Consider the following 25,915-nt stretch of genomic DNA (forward strand, 5'->3'; position numbering starts at 1 on the left):
TTTGAGCGATCGTGTCCTTTCCCACTAACAACGTTGCCGCGTTCTAGATGGGGGATGTTTGGTGGCCACTCAAAGTAGAAATCAACAATATCCTCATGAACCTTTCCTGATTTATTTTTTACCCATGATGAATTTGCTTTTGGACAAAGGTAAACGGTGGAGTATTCACTTGGTTAAGGCATGTTTTAATCGCTGATTCCCGCCCCTTGAAAAGAGGCTATAGGCGGGCGTCTGCGTGCGTGCATGCATGTGGCTGTGGGAGTGGCCCGAAAGGCTAAAACGAACCTGAAAAGGGTCACGCAGCTGGGCGGCTTACTTTACTTGTGAACGAGTATATAATGTGAATGTGTAACATGCTGTTTTTTTTGGAGACAAAAAGGAACAAGAAAAACGTACGGAAGATGGACTATACGTCCCATTGCACTCGCATGCAGTTGTTTAAGAACGGGCATGGTACTACGTCATTGCTTACAACGTTCCATTGGTCTTGTGATTTGCATGTGCATGCATGCATGGGTGTACACTGTAGTAGTAAGTACAACTCAAATGATTTTGGAATGAATCATACATTACGTGCTATAGTACCATGTCAAATGTTCCGGCGTCATTCAGACGATTAAACAGAATGAAATTAAGTCATCGTTAACATAGCCAGTTCGATTAAGTCTCGATCGGTACGCATGTGCTAATTACTTGGTGATCAACCAGGTAGCTGGGCAGAACGAAGGCAAAGGTGGTAGGTGAACTGTGAGCGCTGATGAATTCCACAGTCTGCTAGCTCTCCGGGAAACGCGACCAGAAAACGTACGTAGCAACAACGAGAAGGTCAAACTGGTACTCCGGACGGAGTATGCATCAACAGCGACGGTGGAACAGATGCAGGTAGTACTAGCTAGCAGTCACACGTGGAGAATACCCTGGGATGGGCCGGCCGGGTGCCAGTTTTTTTTTGTTTTTGCGAGGGATTATGAGAGCTTTATTCAAACAAAAACGCTCCTAGAATCATCCGCCATCAGGCTGCTGATCAGGAACGAAGGTGCGAAATCCAACCAATTCTCGGTCACCTTCAGTGTGCTGGCATGCCTTGCACACAGATAGGCCGGGAAATTAGCGGACCTTTTTACATGCTGAATTACAAAAGTGTCAAAAGACAGAGCATGCTCTCCAATCTCAACTAGTAGAGGAGCCACGACCGAACAAGAGCCGTGGCGAGTGTTCCAGAGATTCACGATCTCCAGGCAGTCGGATTCCAATATCACATGCAAGTAGCCCCGTAGACGAGCGAAAATGGCTCCTTCTCGCAATGACAGAGCCTCAGCAATGAGAGGATCCGTGACACCAATATGCGGTTTGCACCAGGAAGCAAGCAGCGCCGTGGACGAGCGAGCTACACCACCCGCTCCGGCTAAACCTGCTTCATAGTTGATTGCACCATCAACATTTATCTTAATAAAACCTGCTTCTGGGGGGCGCCAGCCATGACCTGGCAACATTGTGGCCTGCTTCATTGGAATATCCAGCAAGGCCAAGTCCTCACGAATGCGTCGAGTGGAGTACACTGGATCCACATGCTCCTTCTCATGAATCCAACGATTCCGTGAATGCCAGATAGCCCACATCACCGACACAATCTGTCCTCTCGTATGATCCGAAAAACGGTCATCACATAAGATGTCGCGCGCCCATGTTGTTGGATGTAAACGTGGGAGTCGAACATCGAGCCATGCTTACGCTTCATCCCAGAACCTGCGTGCATGGGAGCAAGTCACCAGTGCATGCATAAGATCCTCCTCTTTAGCCAAGCATACATTGCATAGGCTTATAGGTTTGATATGTTTGTGCTTAAGGGTTGATTCGTCGGGGAGGATCCCGCGGAGAACTCTCCACCAAAAAACTCTGACCTTTGGCACAACTTTGAGCTTCCACAGAGATGTCCACATCTGTTGTTCAGATTTTGAGGCACCGGTAGCCGTCCCTTCCTCTAGAGCTTTACGCTCTTTCTGAGTCATGAGAGCACGGTACGCCGACTTGACAGTGTACACACCTGAGTTTTCAAAAGCCCATGCAAAGAAATCATCCCCACCTCCAGTGCGCAATGGTATGTTCAGAATAGCATCTGCATCCGGAGCAAGAAAATTTTGTCGAACAAGATCCGTCTTCCATGTCCGTTTTCTTCATCAATGAGCTCATTGACAGTAAGCAAAGTAGTAGGAGTGATAATGGACATAGGAGACATGCTAATGGTACCTGGAATCCATTTATCCTCCCAGATAGATATAGATCTTCCATTACCAACCCGCATGATCAAACCCGCCTGAAGTGCCTCGCGCCCCGCCACGATTGCCCGCCAAACTGGAGAAGCTGTCTTCGGCACTGTGGTGTGCATAAAATCTGAATCTGGAAAGTATCGGCCCTTCAACACTCGGGCGCATAATGAATCCGGGCTAACCATGAACCTCCACCCATGCTTCCCGAGGAGTGCGAGGTTGAACAGCCCCATGTCACGAAAGCCCATCCCCCCTGGACTTTTGGCGATGCCAGCGCTTTCCAAGAAATCCAATGCAAAGATCTCTTGTCCAGGGAGCTACTCCACCAATATTTGGCCATATTGGAAGTGTACTTTTTACATACCTTCTTAGTAAGTCGAAAGCATGACATGCTGAATGTAGGGATGGTTTGGACGATGGATCTGAGCAAGATCTCCCTCCCCGCGCATGCAAAATTTCGCTCTGACCACCCCTGCATACTACCACAAGCTCTTTCACCAATGTGATCGAAAGTGTCGCTGGTAATCCTCCCCACAGCTGTGGGTAGGCCAAGATATCTCTCACTGAAAGCCTCCCCCATAATACCAAGTCTCTGTTTGATTCTATTTCTTCGGTGGGGGAATTTGTTGTGAAGAAAACCGAGCTCTTGTCTTTATTAACACTTTGGCCCGAACAAGCAGCATAAATTTGCAGAATTTGGTTCAATCTATCTGCACTTTCCTCCGTTGCACTGATAAAGATCAAGCTATCGTCAGCGAACAGGAGATGATTTACCCATGGCGATCTGTACGAGACCCGAATCCCTCTGTCTATAAAGTTGCCACCATAATAGTTCAGCAGAGAGGTGAGTCCTTCCGCACATAGCAGAAACAGAAAGGGGGATGCCGGACATCCCTGTCTCAAACCCCGAGAGAGTGTGAAGAAAGGAAGTAGCTCACCGTTCATTCTGACAGTGAATCTGACTGACATCACACACTTCATACTCAGTCGAACAAAACCGTGGCCAAAACCCAGTCTGAGAAGCACAGCCTCCAAGTAATGCCACTCCACGCGATCATACGCTTTCATCATGTCTAACTTAATAGCACATGAGAAAAATTTCCCTTTTTCCTCCTCTTCATTGAGTGGATACTCTCGAATGCTACCAGTACGTTGTCAGTTATCAACCTGCCTGGTACAAACGCACTTTGTTCCTCCCCCACTATTGAGTCCATCCACGGTTTCATGCGATTAGTGATCGCTTTAGCAGCAATCTTGTAGGGAACCGGACAAAGCGATATGGGACGATATTGGGTGATGGATTGGGGGTGTCGTACCTTAGGGATCAGCGTGATAGAAATGTCATTAAGGCCCAGAGGAAGCTCCCCACCATTCAAAAAATCTAACACAACCGGCACTAAATCTTTCTCAACAACTGAACAGTGTCGCTGAAAAAATCCCGCAGTGAAACCATCAATGCCAGGTGCTTTGGACGGGGCCATTTGAAACAGTGTCGTGCGTACTTCCGCAGCCTCAAAGGGTCGCTGAAGATCATCATTCATAATCGGAGTAACCCGTTCTGGCACAAACTGGAGCAAACCGTCCATGTTCTGGAAACCCTGCAAAGTATAAAGTTGTTGATAGAACCCTTGGAATTCCACCTTATCCTCCTCAGAGTCCGCACATACAGATCCATCTAGCCGCTTCAGACCAGCTATACGATTCATACGTTTCCTTTGCTTTGCCTGTGCTTGAAAGTGGGCTGTATTGCAATCACCTGCGCGTAGCCAGCGAACTCTTGATCGCTGCCGCAACCAAACTTCTTGTCTGAGGGCTTCTCTAAGTTTCTGAGCTGTTGCTAGCTCCTCCGCCGAGGGCCCTCCGCCAACTGCATGCCGGCGCAAGCTTTCTAGCTTTTTTTGCAGTTTCTTTACTGTTTTGGAGAGATTGCCGAACTCTCTTGCGCCCCATGCTCCCAGCTCGCCCTGCATCTTGGAAAGAGTGCATGCGTTACCTGCGAGACCTTGCCCTTGATGTAGCCGCTACCATGATTCACAGACAAGGTCATCATAATCGGCATGTGATTGCCACACATTCTCATACCGAAACTGTTTCACTTTTTTCTGATATTTATGATTATTGAGCTCGCGCAATTCAATTACAAGAAAACAGTGATCTGACTCTATGGAACTAACATGTCTAACCCTGGACTCCTCAAACAAATTTAGCATTGCTGAATTGACTAGAGCCCTGTCTAGGCGAGCTTTGACGTTTGCCTCGCCTTGCTGCATGTTATCCCACGTATATTCCACTCCGGCCCAGCCAAGATCCTGGAGGGCACACTCCTCGACGACCTCGCGAAAGGCTCGCATTTGCCACTCCGGCCATGCAACACGGCTGAAGTGTTCGGTACCATAAAGTGTTTCATTGAAATCGCCAGCGCATATCCATGCTTGGTGTTCGATTCCAAATAAAGTTCTCATGAAGCGCCAACTCTGATGACGGTTTTCCACTCTTGGAGCTCCATAGAAACCAGTGAATCTCCAACCAGGAGAATCAAGACCGGTCTTTGTGACAACCACATCGATATGGCTCACACTAAAATTTTTCAGTTCAACCGAAACTTCGCTCGACCAAAACAGTCCCACACCGCCACTAAGACCATTACTGTCGACCGCAAAACATCCTGCAAATCCCAAAGTATTTCGCAGATTCTCTACTTTCTTCGCCCTTATTTTAGTTTCCATGATAAACACAAGGGTAGGACCTTCTTGCTTCACAATACTGCGAAGCTCCCGAACTGCCACTGGGTTCCCAAGCCCCCGGCAGTTCCAGCTTATGCAATTCATTTGGACGGGCAGGGCTGTCCAGCAGCCTCTGCCGAGTTTTCTGGGGTAGGTTTCTTCTTCTTTCTTCCATCCTCATCGTGTCGTTCATCCAAGTGTTCCTCAGAGTGCAGCGAGGACGTATCAAGATCCGCCGTTTCAGCACCCGAGTCCATTAGTAGTAGCGGGCCATTAACCCTCCTATATTCCCGCCGCGGTACATCTTTCCTCTTGATAGGGCGATTCTTGATCGGAGAATTTACCTCGGGAGTGTCTTTGCTAGCACCAACATTGCTGGAATTTTTAGACTCCCTCTTGCTCTGGTTGGCAGCCGTACCTTGTTTACTCGAGCTGTCATTTGATGAAGTTTTCTTCCGTTCATCCGAGGCCCGCAAGCTAGACTCGAAAGGAAGATTTCCATGGATGTCCCTCTTTCCCGGAGTAGGGCAATAAAGATCAGAGTGCCCTAAGCAGCCACACGAGAAACAAAAATGCGGGACATTCTCATATTGAATATCATATAGATCTTGTCGCTTTCTTCTTGCTGAATCAATCAAAATCCATCTCCTTAGTGGCTTGCTCACATCAACTGAGACTCGCGCACGCAGATAGCCCCCCATATGATCAAACTGCACTGATGTAGCTCCTTTATCTATCTGCTTTGCGATCTCAACCCCCCATGCATCATCTCTGAGATTGTATGGGAGGTTCGTGACCCGTGCCCAAAGATGTAGCCGGTCAAATTTTACTTCATCTGGACGCATGCAATCCTCAAAGTCAGCAAGGATCACCGCGTGATTGCTAACATGCCATGGTGAGCCTGCCCAGATTCTCTCTCTGTCCCGCTTCGATTCCAGCTCCACCACAAACATATTATCCCCCATAGATCGGAACTGCAGACCTCGGGGATTACCCCAAGCCGGGCGAAGGGCATTACCTATCGTTTGGATATGAAGTAGGTTTCGGTGCAGCACCTTCCCCGCAAGCAGCCACTTCATCGGAGTCTCGTCCACGCGATCATCTAGGATTAAAGGAGTTGCCTCCTCATCCGTGATGCCAAGCTTTCCCAGGGCTTCTTCAAGATGAACCCTAGCCGCTCCTAGCACACCCGGAGTAGCCCGTGCCGCCTTCCCACGATCTGGATCCCCTCGAGGCAGAGGGGCATCCTCCGTCGCCTTGCCCGAACCCGATGCAGACATCGTGTTCAGCTCGTCCGCGCCCCGCCGGTGTGGATCGGACGTGCGCCGCCGTTGCTACGCGGAAACTCTAATCGCCTCCGAGGGGGGCTCCAGGTTTTCCGGGAGAAAAAACTGTTGGCACTCCCCGGGTTTTTGCCGGGTGCCAGTTGAGGCCAGTGAGCAGCCACGGCAGATCGGGTCGCCGTACGTCAGCATGTACGTATGTGGACCCTGTCGGGTAATGAACTCAAGAAAGCGAGTGAATTGATTCCGTTGACGAAGCTTGCAGTTCCATGATTTTTTTTGAGGTCAGTTCCATGATTATTAGTACTAGGTGCAGCGAGATAAAATTATGTAGTGCTCCGACAGATGATACGCCGACCGGGTCGGGTGACGTATTTGAATACGGCGGCTCAATCGGATGAATCCAGCGACAGAATTGACGACCGGGGAGGAGCGCCGCGCCGCGCCGGTGGGACGTCGCGGGCGGCAGGTAAGGCCAACTCCACCGCACGACCCCAAATCATCCGAGTCTGTCCGTTTAGGGTTAAACGTACATACAAGACGATCCAACGCACGACCCCATCTGTAAAAAGTGTCCGTTTTTTGTCCGTCTCGCCTCCTCCGGAGAGCAAACTAGAGCTGGGTTTGGGTCCGAAGCGGACACTTTGGGCTGCGTCCTCGTCCGGCCTCGTCCGCTTGCATGTGACCCCTGGCCCGCATGTCAATGAAACCAAAGGAGCCCACCCACCCATCCCTTTCTCTCTCCTCCTTTTCTCCGTACCTCCTGCTCGACATGCAGTTCGATGGCCGCTCGGGCGTGGCCGCGCGCAAGCAAGCAGGCGGGCCGTGCCGTGGGCGAGGCGGCGCAGGCTCGCAGCCGGGGAGGCGGGGCCGCGGCGAGGCGGGCGCCGCGCCGACAGGGTCGCACGGTGCGCGGGGGCTCGAGGCCGCGACGAGGCGTGCACGGCGCCAACGAGGCGTGTAGAGGCGGGCGCGGGGCCGTGCGCGGCGTTGCTGGGCGGGCGAGCGCGGCGCTGACGAGGCATGCAGAGGCGGGCGGGGGGCGCGGCTGCGGGCGCGCGCGCAGCGGGCGGCGCGAGCGCGGTGTTGCCGGGCGCGGGCGGCACGAGCGCGGCGTTCTCGGGCGGCGCGGGCGACGCGAGCGCGGTGCCGACGAGGCGTGCAGAGGCGGGCGCGGGGCTGCGTGCGGCATTGCCGGACGGCGCGAGCGCGGCGCCGACAAGGCAGGCAGAGGTGGGCGGGGGGCGCGCGCAGCGGGCGGCGCGTGCACGGGGCTGTCGGGCGGCGAGCACGGCCAGGCGGCAGCGGGGCGCGCACGGCGGTGGGCGTGCGCTGTTGCGGGCGCGTGTGGCAGTGGGCGGCAGTGGGGGCGCGACGACAGGCGGGAGTGCGCGATGGCGGGCGGGAGAGCGGGTGCGCACGTAGGTGGAGAGCGTGAGGCGAGGACGAGCAGCAGACGGACGGTTTGGGGTAGTCGGCCGCGTTGGGCGCGTCCAACCACAGGCGGACATCGATGTCCGTTTTGTCACCCATCCACACCCCAAACGGATAAAATCCGAACAAAGCGGACGTCCGTTTTGGGACCGTGCGGTGGAGTTGGCCTAATAAATCGAGTGAAGCGCGTTCGTATGCAGCACGGCGTAAACACGTCGTGCGTACGACTTGCCGCAAAAGGGAAAAACACGTGCACTACGACTACCACTTAGGGCAACTCCAGCCGCACCCCCAACAGGCCTCCCCAGGCCACTTTTTCGGCGCCGGCGCCGAAAAAACGGCCCAGTCGCGTCCCCAGGACGCCGAAAATCGCCGGTACGGACCTTTTTTTTTCGCCCGGCGGTCACAGGCCGAACCCGGCACGCTGGGGAGCAGTTGGGGGCTCCGGCGTTAGGGAAAAGCACGCCTGGCCCACACCGGTAGGGGAAAAGTCAAGGTTTTCTTTCCCTGACTCGCCTCGCACCCCCCGCGCCCTCGGCCACCACTAGCTATATCCCGGCAACGGCCGCCACCCTACTCCAGTAGATAGCCATTCCCGCCGGAAAATAGCAGCGCTTCGCCGCGGCAGCCCCTCCCACAGCAGCTGGGCGTTTCCGGCCGCCGTTTCCGGCCGCGGAGGCGCGGTTTAACGGCGGGTACACGCCCACTGAGCGCAAGGTGTTCGGCGTTTTGCCTGTCTCGGCGATGGACTCGGATGAGGAGGAAGGGCTCGCCGCGCTGCTAGAGGAGGAAGCCGCGGCCGACGTCCAGGAAGAAGAGCATCTCATGGTGCTCGCCGCCCTCGCCCAGCTGCTGGCGAGCAATGAAAAGCCGCGGCGAGGTGGCTCAGCGCCGGGGCGGGTGAAAGCAAAGAACCGACATCGTCTCCAAGGCTACTGCATGCTCTACTCCGACTACTTCGCTGATGCTCCACTTCATGGTGAGAGAACATTTCGGCGCCGTTATCGAATGAGCCGAAAGCTCTTCCTCAGGATTGTGAATTCCATCCAGGAGTTCGACAACTACTTCAAGTGCAAGATGGATTGCACTGGCGCTCTTGGATTCACCTCCATCCAGAAGTGCACGACAGCGATGAGGATACTTGCATATGGAGCTCCCAGTGATTCACTCGACGACTATGGGCGCATGGCCGAGTCCACCAGCATAGAGTGTTTCTACAAGTTCTGTCGGGCAGTGGTGGCAGTGTTTGGGCCACAATACTTGAGAACACCCAATGCGGAAGACACTGCTCGGATCCTAGCCCAGAATGCAGCAAGAGGATTTTCTGGGATGCTTGGAAGCATCGACTGCATGCATTGGAAATGGAAGAACTGCCCATTTGGTTGGCAGGGGATGTACAAAGGCGCCAAAGGCGGTTGCAGTGTGGTGCTTGAGGCGGTAGCCACACAGGACCTCTGGATTTGGCACTCCTTCTTTGGTATGCCAGGAATTCACAATGACGTCAACGTGCTGCAGTGCTCTCCTGTTTTTGCCAAGCTCGTTGAGGGCCATTCTCCTCCGGTGAACTTCGAGATCAATGGGCACCAATACAATAAGGGGTACTATCTAGCTGACGGCATCTATCCGAGATGGTCGATATTTGTGAAGACGATCTCAAACCCTGTGGCAGGAGGCAAGAACGCCTGGTTTGCGAAGCTTCAGCAGGCTTGCAGGAAGGATGTCGAGCGGGCATTTGGTGTGCTCCAATCTCGATTTGCTGTTGTTCGGTACCCCGCTCAGACCTGGTCCAAAGATCAAATGTGAGAGATTATGACTTGCTGTGTCATCTTGCACAATATGATCATCGAGAGCGAGCAAGAAGACCCAGTGTTTGACACTGAACCATACTACAGGCAGGGTCCTCTAGCCGAAGTTGATCACCAGCTACCGGCAACTTGGACTGCCTATCACAGTATGCGTCAGGAGATCCGAGACCCACAGGTGCATCATCAACTGCAGAAAGATCTGATTGAGTACCTATGGAGGCTCAAGGGGGACGCCGTGTGATGAAATACGAGTTTTTATTTGTTGAACTATATAATTTGTATTGAACTATTTGTTGTTGTATTATTTTGTTGAAGTATTTGATTTTTCTGTGATGAAATATGTGATAAGAAATAATTGTGTTGATAATTGAACGCCGAGACACGGCGAAACCATGCCGAATATGGGCCTATTCTCGCCCATATAGGCCTTTTATTCGTCGAAATTGGGCTGCAAAGTGGATCAATTTCTACGCCTGAGGACAAGCTGGGGACGACGACTGAACGTAAAACCATCCCAAAGCCGAGTGTATCGCCGACTCATTTTCAGAAAGCGATTTTTATGCGTTCTAGGAAGCCAACGGCTGGAGATGCCCTTACCGACCCTGCGCACATTGACGGACGCTTTCGCGTCACCAAAAGTTACCCGACGCTGCTGCTTGATCGAGTCTTTGTTGCGCCTCGATCGAATAGCTAGTGGTTGGAACGAGAGAAAATAAAAGAGATTAAGAAAACTGACACCTGTCTAAACTGTAGTGTAGCGCACATGGCACTTTTGCAGTTGGCACTACCCGTTATTGAGCTCTGAATTACAAGGCAGCATGGATTCACAGACACACACACTTGCATGGATGACGGGATCTAGTGAGACTTAAGCAACAACGACCGACCGTGGTCTCCAAGGTGGTAATTAGGCACATAAGAGCAACTCTAATGGAGCGATCCATTTCGTCCGCCGCAGTCCGTTTGGGTCGGCGCGGATAAAAAGTCGGCCCAACGCGTCGACCCAAACGAACGCATGTCCGCTTTTGTTCGCTTGCCGACCCATTCCCAATCCTTTTTTTAGACGGATTTGCGTCGGCGCGAACACAAGACGGACGCGCGCGCTCGCCCTGTTTCCTCATCGGGCCCGCTGGTCGGTGGCACATTGGCCTCTCCACATCAAACAGCACATCCTCGTCCGCCTGCTTCGTCGCCGACGCCGGCGGTCATTTTTTTCGAAAAAATGGATACATAGATAGTTCTAGCGTATACAGATAAAAAAGACCAACTACTCGTCGTTTTCTAACTCTAACTCGGTAATGTCCTCCTCCGACGTCTGAACCCGACATTTCTCGTACCTTTAGTTTCAATTGAGCGGCCTACTTCCACGAACGCTTGTCCTCCCAATAGGCGGCTCGCTCCGTCCTCCTCGCGTCCCTCTCCGTCCTCCTTTGCTTGTAGAACTTACGCTCGTCGATGATGTCCTACGGGAAGCGTTCGCGCCACACCACCATCATAGTTTCCACGTCCATCTCGGCGATGGCAAGGCGACGCTGCTGCCTCCGGTGGATACGACAATCCTCGTCGGTGAAAAGCCGCGGGAGAGACGCGAGATCCTGCGCCCGCTGGCTTGACACGTCGGGAAAATTCATATCCCGACGAGGCCTCAAGAGGCACCACGCCGCCGGGTCATGCGCGCGGGCCGCCTCCTCTGCGGTGTCGAATGTGCCGAGGATGAGGCGTTTCTCGCCAAACCAGATCTCGGAGGAAAAGGCGCCTGAACGGCGCTCGCGGACTCCGCGAAAATCTGAAGCGCCCAGGCGACACATCGACATGGTGGCGCAGAGGCGATGAGGCTAGTGAGAGGGGGCGAGACGAGTGGGCGGCGGATAGAGTGTGAAGGGAGCGCCTTCTTATAACGAGCGCCGGCCGCGGCGTGCGTGCGAACCATTCCCGCGCGCTGGAGCGCCAAAACCAGCGCGCGCTAGGCCGCTTTTCCCCCGCGCGTGAACCTTTCTCGCACGCTGGAGCGCCAAAACCAGGGCGACGGCATGGCCGCTGGCAGATCTAAAACACGCGCGGTCATGAAATGGGTCAGGCCGTTGGGCGCACTGCCGACCCAAATTTAAAAGAGGGCGGACGGCGGGAGAGCGGCCGACCCAAATGAACAAAAAGCGGAAAAAAAACACCGACCGTTTGAATCGGCCCGTTGGAGTTGCTCTAATACTGCTTCCTCTCAAGAAAAGAAAAAAAAACTTTTAAGTACATACTCCTAAAAGACACAGGAAAAACTATTCTACCATGTATGAGAGGTCACCGTGCTTGGTTCAGCCATCTACCCGTTGAAGATCCCAGGTCGAGTATTCAGTGGCGGAACGTAGCGGGGACAATACCGGGCCTTGGCCACATCTTGTTAGAGAAAAAATTACACGATAGGCTTATGTTTCAACTAATCGCTCTACTAATTCTCCGGCATGTCTGATCACCTTAGCTTTTTCTATGTCAAACACTCCTTTTGACCCCTCCTAACATTTGATTCACGCTCCACCACTGAAAGTATTGGTTATTATCAGGAGAAATAGAGTAAAGCTACACATACATAAAAATATTTACGTACCTTACGTAAAAATGGACGTGGCAATTTTATACTGGGTATTACTTGGGGCGCGGGCCCACCCTGAAAATCGCTGTGGGGAGGGGGGGGGGGGGCAGTTTAATGAGCGTGCAAAGGATTAACGTAAAGTTTCGTAAGACATTTACGTAGGTGTAGTTTCGCTAGAAGTACGAAAATTTTGGTACTAAAGCTATGTAAAGGGTGAGACGGGCTGGTTTGATTGGATTGCACCAGGCCCCACCCTAAAAATAGGAGGGGGGGGGGGGTGGATTAGTGGAATTAGGGAAGGGGGCTTCCTTTTTACGTAGTTATTCGTAGCATTTTTGGGTGGTAGGTGAATTATCCGGGCTGAATTTCCCGGTCCCGACTTCCGGAAACGCGACAAGAAAATGTCTACTTTTTTTAAACGGAAAAAATGTCTAACTGTTTTTTCTCGGAAAAAAGAAATTGTCTAACCGTTACATGCATCAACAGCGATGGCGGAGCAAATACAGCAGTCAGTCACAACACACGTGCAGGACGACCTCGGCTTGGCCGGCCGGCCGGATGCCAGTGGAAGCCAATGAACATCGACGGCAGATGAGTAGTCGTGGTCCGCTTGTACGTATTTGTGTGAATGTTAATTACTACCTGACTGTGACAAAATGTAATCCTTAATTGACTAGGAACAACTGGACTGGGGTGAATTGCTCGGCCGAACGGGACGCGTTCGTACGCGGCAGGACGTAAACACGGACACCTACTTATATACCGAACTACTAAAACATAGACGGATTCGCCCGAGTTATTCGACGCTGCGTCTCTTGTCCCAGGCTCGAACAGCAAACTGGAACAGCAAAAATAGAAGGGAAGACCGTCGTCGCTTGTCTAATTAAACTAAACTGTAGCGTAGCAGTCAGGTACGTCGTACTGGTGCATGATCAGCAGCTAGCGACGGCGGAGCAGATGCTTGGAGACGAACCGGACGTGGCGGCAGGTAAATAAAGGTAACACGCGCGTTCATATTCGGCCGAGTGAGCAGCAGCACGTAAACACGCTGCTGCTCTTCTCCCTGCACTCGTTGACGCATTCCACGCACACGCTCAGCTTGATCGGGTCTTTGGGTCTCCATGGTAAATAGCTAGCGGTAGGAATGGGGAAGAAGACTATCTAAAGGGTTGCGCGTCAGTGCCCGTTATAGCATGCATTCTTGGTAAGTTAATCAGGGCAACATGGGTTCACACATGACACAGGTTCATGTGAGACACCACTCAAGCAACAACGACCGACACGGCCGTGGTCCAGGTGGCAGCTCGACAAATATCTACTCCCTCCGTTCCGAATTACTTGTCGCAGGTATGAATGTATCTAGATGTATTTTAGTTCTAGATACATCCATTCGCTGCTACGAGTAATTTGGAACGGAGGAAGTAGCTAATTTTCACTAACCTTCATAGAATATTCCACGGACAATCCTACACACACGGATTCGTGACGGGGTTTTACGGACTCCTTCCAACTAATCTTTCTCTCCACCCCTGATTTTCAGCCAGGGTGGGGCCCAACCTTCCCCAATCTCCAACCCTATTGGTCCCTGACTAATTAGCCCGTAAACCCCGTAAAATAATCCCCGTGGCTCTAGCATTACATATTCCACAGCCTCTGTGATTAGGCGAAAGGCCGCGGATGAGGATGAGCAAAGCAGCCAGAAAAAGTGGCTCATGCATGACATGCATGGGTGATGCGTTCACCTCGACCGATCGCCAACATATACGCACATGCGCGCGCAGCCAGTTGAGGCCTGATTTTTGTAGGAATTCTATAGAATAGAATTTGCAAAGAAATTTTTTTTTTGAAGTCCTTTGGTTTGTAGGAATGGATTCCTATTCCTATATAGAATAGGAATCAATCCTTCACGTTTTAGATGGCAAAAAACATTAGCCTAGACTCAATGAAAAAAAATCCTATTCTATACATCAAATAACATCTTTTTCTCTATAGAAATTGAGATGCATATCATCTCAGTTCTTATGATTTTCCTATTCTTATAAAATTTTTATTCTATGAACCAAAAGAGGCCTGAGATTCCATTCGAGATCCGCTGTGCCTTGTCCTTGGAGCCATGTACGTGACAGTGTCGATTCCTGAACGTCAATACGGACAACAGTTGGCGACAGTGACAGACAGACCAACCACGTGCGTGCGTCAACCCGATCGAGGGGAGAAGCGGCCAACTCGTAGCAAAAAGACGACACGAAGCCGCCGGGGCACATGCAATTTTTTTAGTGAAAGCGCATATATTTTTTTAACACAGTACAAATACAGACGATCATACATACGTATATACACTTATCTGTATGAATGTACACACGCACACTCTATCAAAAAATAAATGAGACCATTTAGGATTAGCCCTTGGAGGTATATTTTTATAAAAGAAATTCTCTAAGCACCCGGGTCACCTCCGGACTTGAACCTGGGTGGGCTTGCTCCCACCGAGAGAGCCAAGCGTCCCCTCTCACTGAAAGCGCATCGCCGAAAATCCTGAAATAAATTCATGAATAATGCGAGCACCAAGACTTGAACCCTGGTGGGCTGCGAATATCACTGTCCCTCTAACCATCCAAACACAGATTGGTTCGCAATGCGCATGCATGTTAACTAGTTAATTAGTTACATGTCTGACTGCCCATGGTCTAGCGCAAAAAGTTTACTACAGTTGAGCACCACTCTAGCTAGCTAGTGGACCGGGTTTGATGCCATTGGAGAATCAACTGGTTAATTATTTTTTACATGATAAAACTTGTCTCATTCATATCATAAAACTGAAAAAGACATCAGAAAGTCTCTGAGCTTGACATCAACGCCAGCCACCTGCCTCCATTACCACCACAGCAGCCACCAAAGAAAACAATAACCGATCACCTTTTCACCCGAGCTCGACTCGACTCCATCGTTGAGTAAAGTCTGCTAGCTTGGCTTTCGGTACGTACGTATGTAGTGTGTATAGCAGGCGGAGTGGCCAACGTAATCAACACTAGGAGTGAATAATACAGTATGATTAATTAAGGAGGTCGACAACGCTGCATGTTGGTAGAAATCGTTTAGATCTCTAAAGTAGTGATTTAAACACTCTTATATTTCTTTACGGAGGAGTACATGTTAACGTTTGTCTTCTTTCTTTAGCGCCGGCCTCTCAGATCGTGATTAACTAGAGACAACCAATTAGCAATTCGTATTATATATGAATTATATTACGTATAGTTTAAATATGGTTGTTGCTAATAGTGATGCTACATGTAGGTTTGCCACATTTTGGGATCATTAGAGTACTACAGCTAGCTCATTTGTCCGTCATCATAATTGTATTGATTGAAGTTTGGATAAGTATAGTCATTGAGAAAGTAGGCACGCAAATAAAAAATAACCAACCGAGCCCGCGAGATCATCATAATCCATCATATTGCCCAACACTTACACAATTTAGATAGAATAATAATTCATCGGCAGCTAACTTAGCCATAGGTTACACCCCGCGTACGTAGCTTGCAGTCCAAACTATTGCAATCGGTGGTGGTTGCGGTGCATGTGACAACAATATAATTAACAGTGTAATTTTTTTAATAAACATATCATATACATCGAACCTGCATAACATTAAGGCACTGTCAAGCAAGAAACGGTCTATGTACAGTTTAGCTATGACGTTCAGGACCATTCCACGAAAGGAGGGCTTGACCGTTTGATATGAACTTTCCGGGAACGAGGGAAAGTGCATGTGCATTCCTGCTTGGTTCACTGACCCGGTCACTATAACCACAACATGACCCTAATAGCTAGCTAGCTAGCTAGCTTAATTAGCTAGTTAAATAGCATGGATCGATGCAAAAGGGAAGACAAAAGCTATGCTAGATATGTTAGAACTAACAACAAGTTGCTGCTCACTAGCTCGACACATCTAGCTAATTTCCACTTGCCCGTTCTTTACCCATTTGCACGAGACATGGGTCCAAAATTTTCGCCAACTGACATATACTATACATAGCATGCATCCTCAGAGGTGGCTTCGTTGGAAGTTAAATAGCATAGATCGACGCAAAAGGGGAGGGAAAAGCTAAGCTAGATATGTTAACACAAGTTGCTGGTGACTAGATCGACATATATATCCAGCCAAATTTTGCATGCACTTGACATCTTTTTTTTCCTTCGCACGAGACATAGATCCAAAATTTTCAACAACTGACATGTACCAGTATTATACATAGCGTCACCAGAGGTGGCTTCGTTGGCAGTGTGGACGTTCTTTACGTAATGGTGGACAGATGCATATGCATGCATGCATGATCACCTTTAATTTCCTTGTCTAACTCGTCATGCATGCACCAGCATATCCGGATGACATATTCTTTAGCATCAATCTTTGTTTTTCCAGCACTTTTTGGCGGATCGAGGTTCGCCGCCTCTGATAAACCATGCTTATGCGATGCCAAAATTGTATACCGAACTATCTCATCATTAGTCGCTGCTGCAAAAGAAAGGGCCATTAAATTTTTATTTGGTAATGTAAAGTACCCACTATATAGCTACTATATTGTTCCTGAGCAGCCAGACCGTTAGCTCCAGCGTCAATAATGGTGGAGCTAGCCTTGCATTTGACGTTGACGTAGCGGCAGCCCATAATGAATGAATGACACAAGAACAAAAATATATAGGAATGAAGGTTAACATTTTCTTTGATATTTCTTGGGAGAAATTAAAAAGGCACAATTTTGGAACTTAACTAGACACGTTTGACCCTTAATTCACGACCAACTAGACAAGCTTGACCCTTAATCCTCAAAACCAATCTTAAACAGAAAAGCAACGACATTCATTTTTTTTGGCACATGTGGGACATGGCGGCCAAGTAAAAAACCAATTTTTTTTTAAAAAAATATAAGTAAAAAACCTGCTTCCAATATAATCTTGAGAGAGTATATATATATATATATATATATATATATATATATATATATATATTTCAAAATTGATATTTTTTGAGAACAAAATAGAAGAATATAGAAAATTAAGGAAACACAAAATGTATTAGTTACACAAAAAATATGGAAAATTATACTCCCTCCATTCCACAATGTAATACATATAGATTTTCTAAAAAAAATAAACATTGTAAAGTTTGACCAAAACTATTGATAAAAATATCAACAACAATATACTTCTAAATAAATATAACATGAAAATATGTATATTAATCTATGTAATGATATTGATTCCATATCTTATATGTTGATATGTTTCGCTACACATTTGTTTAAAGTTCATGAAGTTAGAATTTCCAAAATATCTATAGCCACTACATTGTGAAACAGAGGGGGTATAATAAAAAAATCAATGCAAAAAGGAAACAACCCGGAGTATTTGGAAATAATAATCTGGGCAGTAGAATAGACTCGCAAATAAGTTATGATCATCATAGAGATATACCATATTTAGTTATTGCTCATGAATGTTCCTTACACTTTTTGTGTCATTTCCACATTCCAATCTTATTGTTTTTACATAACAATTTTTTCCTTTTTTCAAAGGTATGCATTTTAATTGAAAAAAATTTATTTATTGAATTATTTCATTTTCTATTGATTGGGCTTCCACCTGTTGTCAGTGCCACATCATTTGTCAAGTTGCTTTCACTCACATGAAAGACCAAATCTGTCCGATTTTAAAAATAATGATAATCATTTTAGAGTTTTGGAATAAAGGAAATTTTGTTTTATGTTAAGAAAAGCATCCACTGTGATATAAAATATTCCCTAATTACTAATTTTGACAAAAAGATGTGAATCCAAACAGGCTGGCCTGCTTGGTCACACAAATTCTACCAAAGTAGTTTTAAGAATAGTTCTACTAAAAGACATATACCTAGCTCTAACTCGTGATTTCAATCTCTGGATTTAGAAATAATCCTGGCACACCGAAAGTTTAGAAATATCAGGTGAATTTTTTTAGTGAAACACATGCCTCCCCTCCAATTTCTATTAATAGAAACATCTGGTTTTGTTACAATTTTGTTTGATTTGATTTTCCAATTGACCAAAACGAAAGAACATCTTCAACTATAATGAAATCTAAGAAGTTTTCTAAAAAAATAAATGAAATAAGACTGAATCATGTTTCTATTTCTCCATTTGGAAGTTGTGTTTCCAGCAAAGGTCTCATTTTTGAAACGGAGGGAGCATATGACTTCTTGCCTTAAAAAGGTATAATCATCCATTGACACGGGTGATATCACACTGCCCCCAAGCCACCATTCATCCATCTATTTCATAAAACCGTTAGCATTAGTTGAGTGGTATCACCCCATTAGGACTCCAAATATTTACAGTCGGCTGCAAGTATGAGCAAGCATACAACACACTCCTAGCAGTGCAGGGACGCAATTGATGCTCAGCAGGAGCAATAACTATATGAAAGTTGTGCATGTATGCAGACATATTTATCCGCACTGGAAACGCGGGAGTTCAACGGCAGCCTAGCTTGTCCTTCTTCTTGTTTTTGGTTGTGAATCCTTCCTCTTGTTCTTGTCTCCGTTCCTTTTCTTCTTCTTTTTCTACATCATTGATTTCCATTTTAATTCATAGGGCATTATTTGTATGCTAAAGTTTTAGATATAAGCAATGGCGGTCACGAAGAGGAGTTTTTGTTTGTACATTTCTCAAGTGGGATTATAATTTCGTGGGGGATTTAAATTTACAAGGGTAATTAGATACAATGCCCTCCTCCTTCTTCACCTTCTTCTATCAATTTCTAGAAGGGTGTTGTGCTACATCCAGACCAGCTGCATGGTTTGGGTAAACTCTCAGGGGCACCCAGGGACATGCACACACATGCATGCAACCTTCAGATTGCTTTAAGATTCAAGAACATGTTTGGTTTAAAGCATTTGCTTACTTTATGCTGGGGTCCATCCATGCATGCTTTTGGTGGCTTTTGCTAGAGCTGCAATCGCCACTCACCCCACCGCCCATTCTTTTTCCATTTCATATTTTAATTTCAATCTACTATATCTTCCAAACTAAAAGTTTAAATTAATTTCGTTTGCATATTTGTGTTCATCGCGATGAGCATTTTCAAACAAGAACAATATTGAATACATTTTAAAAAAAATCAAGTTTCAAATTTTGAAACTTGATAGTCGTAACATTTAGTTTTACCATGTTTCATATTTTAGGTCTTTAGGGTTCTGGGCTTAGGGTTTATGGTTTAGGGGTTATGGTTTAATTTTAAGATTTTGAAACTTGCTAAATTTATTTACCATGTTTCATATTTAGTTTTACCATGTTTCATATTTTAGGTCTTTAGGGTTCTGGGCTTAGGGTTTATGGTTTAGGGGTTACGGTTTAATTTTAAGATTTTGAAACTTGCTAAATTTATTTACCATCGTTCCTATCAAGTTTTTGTAGTTGAAACCTGCCGGATTTGCCTCGTGATCTGCAAAGTCGTTTGATTCCACACGTTAGGAGTCCAAGTTTTAAGTTTCTGTTTCTGAAACTTGCGATTCAATCATTCGCTCATACAAAGTTTCCATGGCTAAGACTTAACACTGTTCTACAAACTCCTCAAAACATATTTAAAATGGATCTTATAAAGACCTCGTCACAAGAAACACGAATATGCAAATAAAAACATAAATTGGACTTTCGGTGCAAAAGATATAACAGATTCAAATTTGAAAATTAAAGAAAAAAAACATGGAATGTGGAATGGGTGAAGCTACCAAAAGCTACACGCATGGACTCCATCCAAAGTAATTAAGGGGTAAAGCCATGCAAAGACCAAACCAATTTCGAAATTGTGAAGCAATCCAATGGCCAAAAATTGTCTTCCGCATGGTTTTGCATGCATGCAACCTTGTCATATACATACAATATGCAGAGCTTTTTTTTTTTTGAACTCATACAATATGCAGAGCTAGGAGAAGGCTAACGCCCAACACCCCTCTCTTTACGTACCTGATCCATAGCAGGTGCTTATCATAATCCCACGCACTTGCCCACGAGAGCCCCTCACCGCACGATTTCCATCCACCGGTCAATAATAGTGGGGCACCGTACCCCGCGGGCGCCAGATCCTGACTCTTAAAAAGAACTCATGGGCTGGAACATTTTACCCGAAAAAGAAATATGTTGTTGCAAAGTAGTGACTGGAATTCTGGAAACTTCCATGAAACTCCGCTGCAGATAAGATCCATGGTCCTCTAATCCCGTTCGATATTGAACACGTCCTGATATGATGTCTCAACGTTCGGGTTGTTGGCATCTCGTATTCTCATCTTCGGAAGGCTGTTTTCACGTCGCGTTGTGACGGTAACGCAAGGCATGACGGACACGTCTAGTCTAGTTAAGTAGATTAAGTAGGTCGTCGACTAATCAAATGCAAATGCAAAGTCGTTCTCGGTCGCTCGCTTCGCATGCAGAGGTGCATGCGTGAGGCTTTCTGTCTACGTGTACGTAATTAACCGATCGACGACCTAGCTAGCTAGCTAGGATTTTGTTGCGTTTCCGTGCCTGAATTGACTCATCATTTTGAAATTCACGCGTACCAGACGGACACACAGACATGGAGTACTTGTGTAGGTTGCAAAAAAAAAAAAACGTATTATATTACGGACCGAGGGAATAATGTATATTATTACTTACGTACTTAGGTTTTTCTACTACTAACTATGGTACTAACTCACTAACTCTAGCTGAATGCACTGGAGTACAATTCGAACCATGTGACATCAGCTCCAGTGCAGTTCAGGCTCCTTTTATTTGAGGGGTTGCAGTTCAGGTTCCTATACACCGGGAATTAAATTCCTGTAGGTAGCAGCCGTTCAGCAGTCAAATTAACGCATGGGCTGAGAGGCCGACCGTGTCAAAGTCTCACAACTCGCCAATATGTGCTCGTAATTACCAAAGTTAGATTATTTGACCATACTAACAAAAGCAGTTCCATGATTTCTAGTCTCACCAACCCTTTCCCCCGCTCTTTCCAAGTTCCAACGGCCCTGCATGCTGCCTATAAATAGTTGCCGCCACTGTCCGAACAAATCGTACAGCACAAAAACCGCAAGCAACGCACGCAACAAGGACTCGTTCGACATCGAAGCTCGAGCTAACCTTGGCAACGTGCTACAATCTCTCTCTTTCTCTCTCTCTCGGTGATCAAACGTGATCAACGTCGACCGAGCAACTACACCCAGCTGCAAGGTGCAAGCCAGCTAGCTAGCTCGACAGTTAGCAATGGAGGTTACGGTGTTGGGCTCCAAGCTCGTCAAGCCCGCCTACAATGCCGGCGCGGCGCCGGCACCTTCCACCGAGTACATCCCTCTGTCCATCTTCGACAAGGTGACGTTCAACATGCAGATGGCCATCATCTACGCCTTCGCCGCGCCCGCGCCCTCCACGGCCGCCATCGAGAACGGCCTCGCCACGGTCCTTGCCCAGTACCGCGCCTTCGCCGGCCAGCTCGGCGAGGCGCCCGACGGCACGCCGTCCTTCATCCTCAACGATCGTGGCGCGCGCCTGGTTGAGGCGACCGTGGACGCCGACCTCATCGACATGGCGCCAGCGAAACCCACGCCGGAGCTGCTCAAGCTGCATCCTGACCTGGAGGCGGAGCACGAGGAGGTTGTGCTGCTGCAGCTCACGCGGTTCCGGTGCGGCTCCCTCGCCGTGGGGTTCACGTCCAACCACGTCGTCGCCGACGGCCACGCCACCAGCAACTTCCTCATCGCCTGGGGGCGCGCCACGAGAGGCCTCCCCATCGGCCTCCCTCCCGTGCACCACCACAAGGACCTCTTCAAGCCACGGTCGTCGCCTCGCGTGGAGCACGACCACCGCAACAGGGAGTACTACCTGCCGTCGCCCACCGACGTCGTCGGTCACCACGGCGATGCCGCCGACAACATCGTCATCCATAAGGCGCACTTCTCCAAGGACTTCATCGCCGGTCTCCGAGCCAAGGCGTCAGAAGGGCGCGGCCGGCCGTTCAGCCGGTTTGAGACCATCCTCGCCCACCTCTGGCGCACCATGACACGCGCGCGCGACCTGAGCCCCGAGGAGACCACCAAGATCCGGCTGTCCGTGGACGGGCGACACCGGCTCGGCCAGCCGGCGGAGTACTTCGGCAACATGGTGCTTTGGGCGTTCCCGCGCTCCACGGTGGGTGACCTCCTCAACCGGCCGCTGAAGCACGCGGCTCAGGTGATCCATGACGAGGTGGCGAAGGTGGACGGCGCATACTTCCAGTCGTTCGTAGACTTCGCAAGCTCCGGCGCCGCCGAGAAGGAGGGGCTGGCTCGGAGCGCCGTGTGCAAGGACGCGCAGTGCCCGGACGTGGAGGTGGATAGCTGGCTGACGTTCCCGTTCTACGAGCTGGACTTCGGCACGGGGAGCCCGAGCTACTTCATGCCGGCCTACTTCCCCACGGAGGGAATGCTTTTCCTCGTGCCGTCAAACTTCGGCGACGGCAGCGTCGATGCCTTCGTACCCCTATTCCAAGAGAACCTCCAGGCGTTCAAAGAATGCTGCTATTCCATGGAGTAGGTGGCCTAACTGTTTATTTGCCGAAGAGACAGTGAGGCATACATTAGTTCATTCATTGAGAGGGTGGCAGGAAAAAATAATGTCTTTTCTTTTTTCTCTTTGAGAATTGAATAGTGCTACTGTGTGTACACAGATGTTATCTTGTACAAGTACGTAACACGAGTTTTCAGATAAATTTTTTTCACTAGCAAAAGGGTCCGTGCCTTGTAATATAAGAAAATAAAAATAATCTACAATAGCTATGACCACGTTTTGCTGCATCACCGAGATATACTATCACTCTTTTTCTTATTGATTGAGACATTCATTTTTTTAAAAATAACTACATACATTTCACAAAGAAGAAAGAAGAAGAAGAAGAAGAAGAAGAAGATAATTGTATATACCTTGGCCAGAGTCGGTTACAAACATAGCCTGGACGTATCATCATCGAGAAACCGCGAGAGCCTACAGGTGTCCCAACAAAAATGCAAAAATACCCCCAAAGAAAAAGAAGATACAATCTGGTTCCAAAGGGCTTAACGCAAACCAAGCCAATACCAGTTGCTAACCATCACCGCGGTTGAGACTAACAACAACCAAAATGTTGAAAGCCACCAAATCTTGAACCGAGAGCACACCATCGTCCGAATCGGTTTTCTGAGTCGAATATGAACCCCGTCGCAAATGAATAGGTGTTCTAGCATGTCGACAGGGGATCAACACCGTGCATCTCCTTGGCTCCAGCTCCAACACCCCTCGATATGATGAAATCGAAGAAAAATCACCATATCTGCGGCCACAAGCCACCAACCAAATACTGGGCCACCAAATCTCCCACCGGCCGCCGCGGCCTCATAAGAGATACATGTAATGTATTTACGGACAATGTGCATGTCTGAAGTGTTACACTTCAAACATAAAAGCATGGAACGGCTTCTCCATGCATTGGATTTGTGTTGGTGTTAGACATAGACTAACAAAAGAAAAGGTGACATATTCATTCCCATCGTAAATAGTTGACTAATTTAAATATCTAAATGACCTTTTGAGTTAATTAACCACATGTAAAGAGGCAATACCTTCATTAGTTACAGTATATATTATTGAGTGCCTAAAATCTTGAGGATCGTTCATTTATGCATAGAAACTAAGAAAATAGTTGAATAAGAAATTGATGTTTAATCCGTATAAGTTACCAAATGCCCATTCGTGATTACAAAATTTCATCTGGCCTTGTTTTCACATCAAGCCCTATAAAGCTTAAATATTACCAAATGTTCAGAAATTCTAAAAAGTTCATGTTTTCATTTTTTTTAGAAATTTCAAGTTTTGTTCAAAATTTCAAAAATATTCTTGTTTATAGAAGTGTTTGGAATTTTCAATAAAATTCTTTTTTAATAAGAATTTTCAAAAAAACATTCTTTTAAAAAAATCACAAAATCAATTTTTTCGAGAGTGTAAAAAAAGATATGGATGTTTCAAAAATTGTTTACAATTTCAAAGAATGTATCCTCTTTCAAATTGTGTACACAAATTCAAAAAATGACCTCATTTACAAAAAAACTTCAGGAAATAATAATATGTTCCTATTTTTCAAAAATTGTTCACAAATACAAGAAAATATTCCCTCTTTTAAATTATTCACAAATCGAAGCATTGTTCGCATTTTTGAAAAAAATTAATGTGTGTAAAAAAAATGATAACTAACAGAATTATTCTGAATTTCAAGACATGTTTAAAAAAAAGAAATAATATTCTGATATACCCCGACAGTTATTTCTTGAAAATTTGCGCGGCTATATAGTCAGAAAGACTCACAAGCTCTACTATTTAACTATATGCCTCCATGAGAAATTTGTCTCTAGTTCTATTCCTTTGTAGCTCACAAATATTATAGGATTTTTTTTCACGGCCGTGCATGGCTGCTACTCCATGTGCCAGCCCAGGAGGGGCAATTCTCAAATGTATTTTTCCAGCCGTTATTATGTGGGCCGGCCCAGGTGGACAATATCGTGAAATTGTGAACAAGTTTTCAAAATCATGAACATTTTTTAAGTCGTGAACGTATTTGAAATCGTGATAATTTTTCAATTTCGTAAACAATTTTAAAACAATTCAAACATTTTCTAAAATCATGAACATTTACTGAATTCATGAACAATTTATACGATTTGTAAACACTTTTATAACAATGTCACAAAAATAGCATATTTATTAAATGAAAAAAATTAGAATAGATGAACATTTTTTTGGAAGTTTCTGGAACAAAATTTTAAATTCTCAAACATTTTTTTATTTAATACAATTTTTTTGAAATGCATGACCATTTATTGAATCAACAGTCTTGTTATGAATTAATAAATTATTTTGTCATTCCCAAACAGTTTCTGAATTTTTAGCATATTTTCCAATTCATGAACATCTTTTGAATTTCATGAACGTTTTGTTCACTTTCATTAGCATATTTTAATTCACAAACTTTTACAAAATCATGAACATTTTTTATTTCCTGAATATATGCTTTTAAAATTGTGAATATTTTTTGAATGTGTGAAAAATAAGAAACTGCAAAAAAAATTAATCCACAAAATTTTTATGATTTATAGAATACTTTATTTGAAAATTCTCGTTATTAGATTTTTTGAACTTTTTTTGGTCACAAATTATTTGAAGTAGAAAAAAGAAAAACGAAAAAGAAAAAATAAAATTAAAAAACAAAATTAAAAATCCAGGCCACCCGGACATGGGCCGGCCCAAACGGGAGCACAGTATAGGAGGTCCCTAGTGTGGGCCCGCCCATGCTGGGGATTCTCCTGTGTGATTTTTTTTGTCACTTATAAATGGCATTGGTGGGTAATATTTTACAATTTTGGAGGCAATTTTCGTGACGTACAAGGAGAAGCACTAATCACTTTATTAGTAGATATAGATTATACACCGATATACTTTATCCTAGCTACTGTGTTTATCAGACCTGAGCATTAAACTATAAAACCGCCGAGTTAATTGCGCAATATTCTAAAACCATTTAAAATAATTGGCTTTTAAAAATGGAATTGTATTATGTGCCTTACAGAAGTATTGATCATGGCTTATTTCAGCCTATTACTTTGTAGGAATCTCTCCGCACGAAAGCTGTTTCACATTCTGGAGTACATCCGAATATGAAATCACCCATCAATCCTGAACTCGGTTATTTTGTCAAACAATGGAAAAATCGTGAACATATGGTACTACGGATTGTGAACATGCAATTAATT

General features: G+C 46.6%; 2 protein-coding genes across 2 annotated transcripts; one reads left to right on the forward strand and one right to left on the reverse strand.

The window, feature by feature from the left end:
- Positions 1–10,975: 10,975 nt before the first annotated feature.
- LOC147972493 (ethylene-responsive transcription factor 3-like) lies at positions 10,976–11,326 on the reverse strand. The gene has a single exon (XM_087524358.1). The coding sequence runs from the start codon at positions 11,324–11,326 to the stop codon at positions 10,976–10,978; it is 351 nt and encodes a 116-aa protein (XP_087380484.1).
- Positions 11,327–21,161: 9,835 nt separating this feature from the next.
- Positions 21,162–22,952, forward strand: LOC147972494 (putrescine hydroxycinnamoyltransferase 3-like). The gene has a single exon (XM_087521476.1). The coding sequence runs from the start codon at positions 21,369–21,371 to the stop codon at positions 22,671–22,673; it is 1,305 nt and encodes a 434-aa protein (XP_087377602.1). The 5' UTR covers positions 21,162–21,368; the 3' UTR covers positions 22,674–22,952.
- The last annotated feature ends 2,963 nt before the right edge of the window (positions 22,953–25,915 follow it).

The sequence above is a fragment of the Triticum urartu genome, chromosome 5A (genome assembly GCF_056163025.1).
Source record: "Triticum urartu cultivar PI428250 chromosome 5A, HENAU_Tu73, whole genome shotgun sequence".
NCBI lineage: Eukaryota > Viridiplantae > Streptophyta > Magnoliopsida > Poales > Poaceae > Triticum > Triticum urartu.

What these genes read in the sequence shown, in the direction of transcription:
- LOC147972494 (XM_087521476.1), top strand. Translation starts at nt 21,369, where the DNA reads ATGGAGGTTACGGTGTTGGGCTCCAAGCTCGTCAAGCCCGCCTACAAT.
- LOC147972493 (XM_087524358.1), bottom strand. Translation starts at nt 11,326, where the DNA reads ATGTCGATGTGTCGCCTGGGCGCTTCAGATTTTCGCGGAGTCCGCGAG.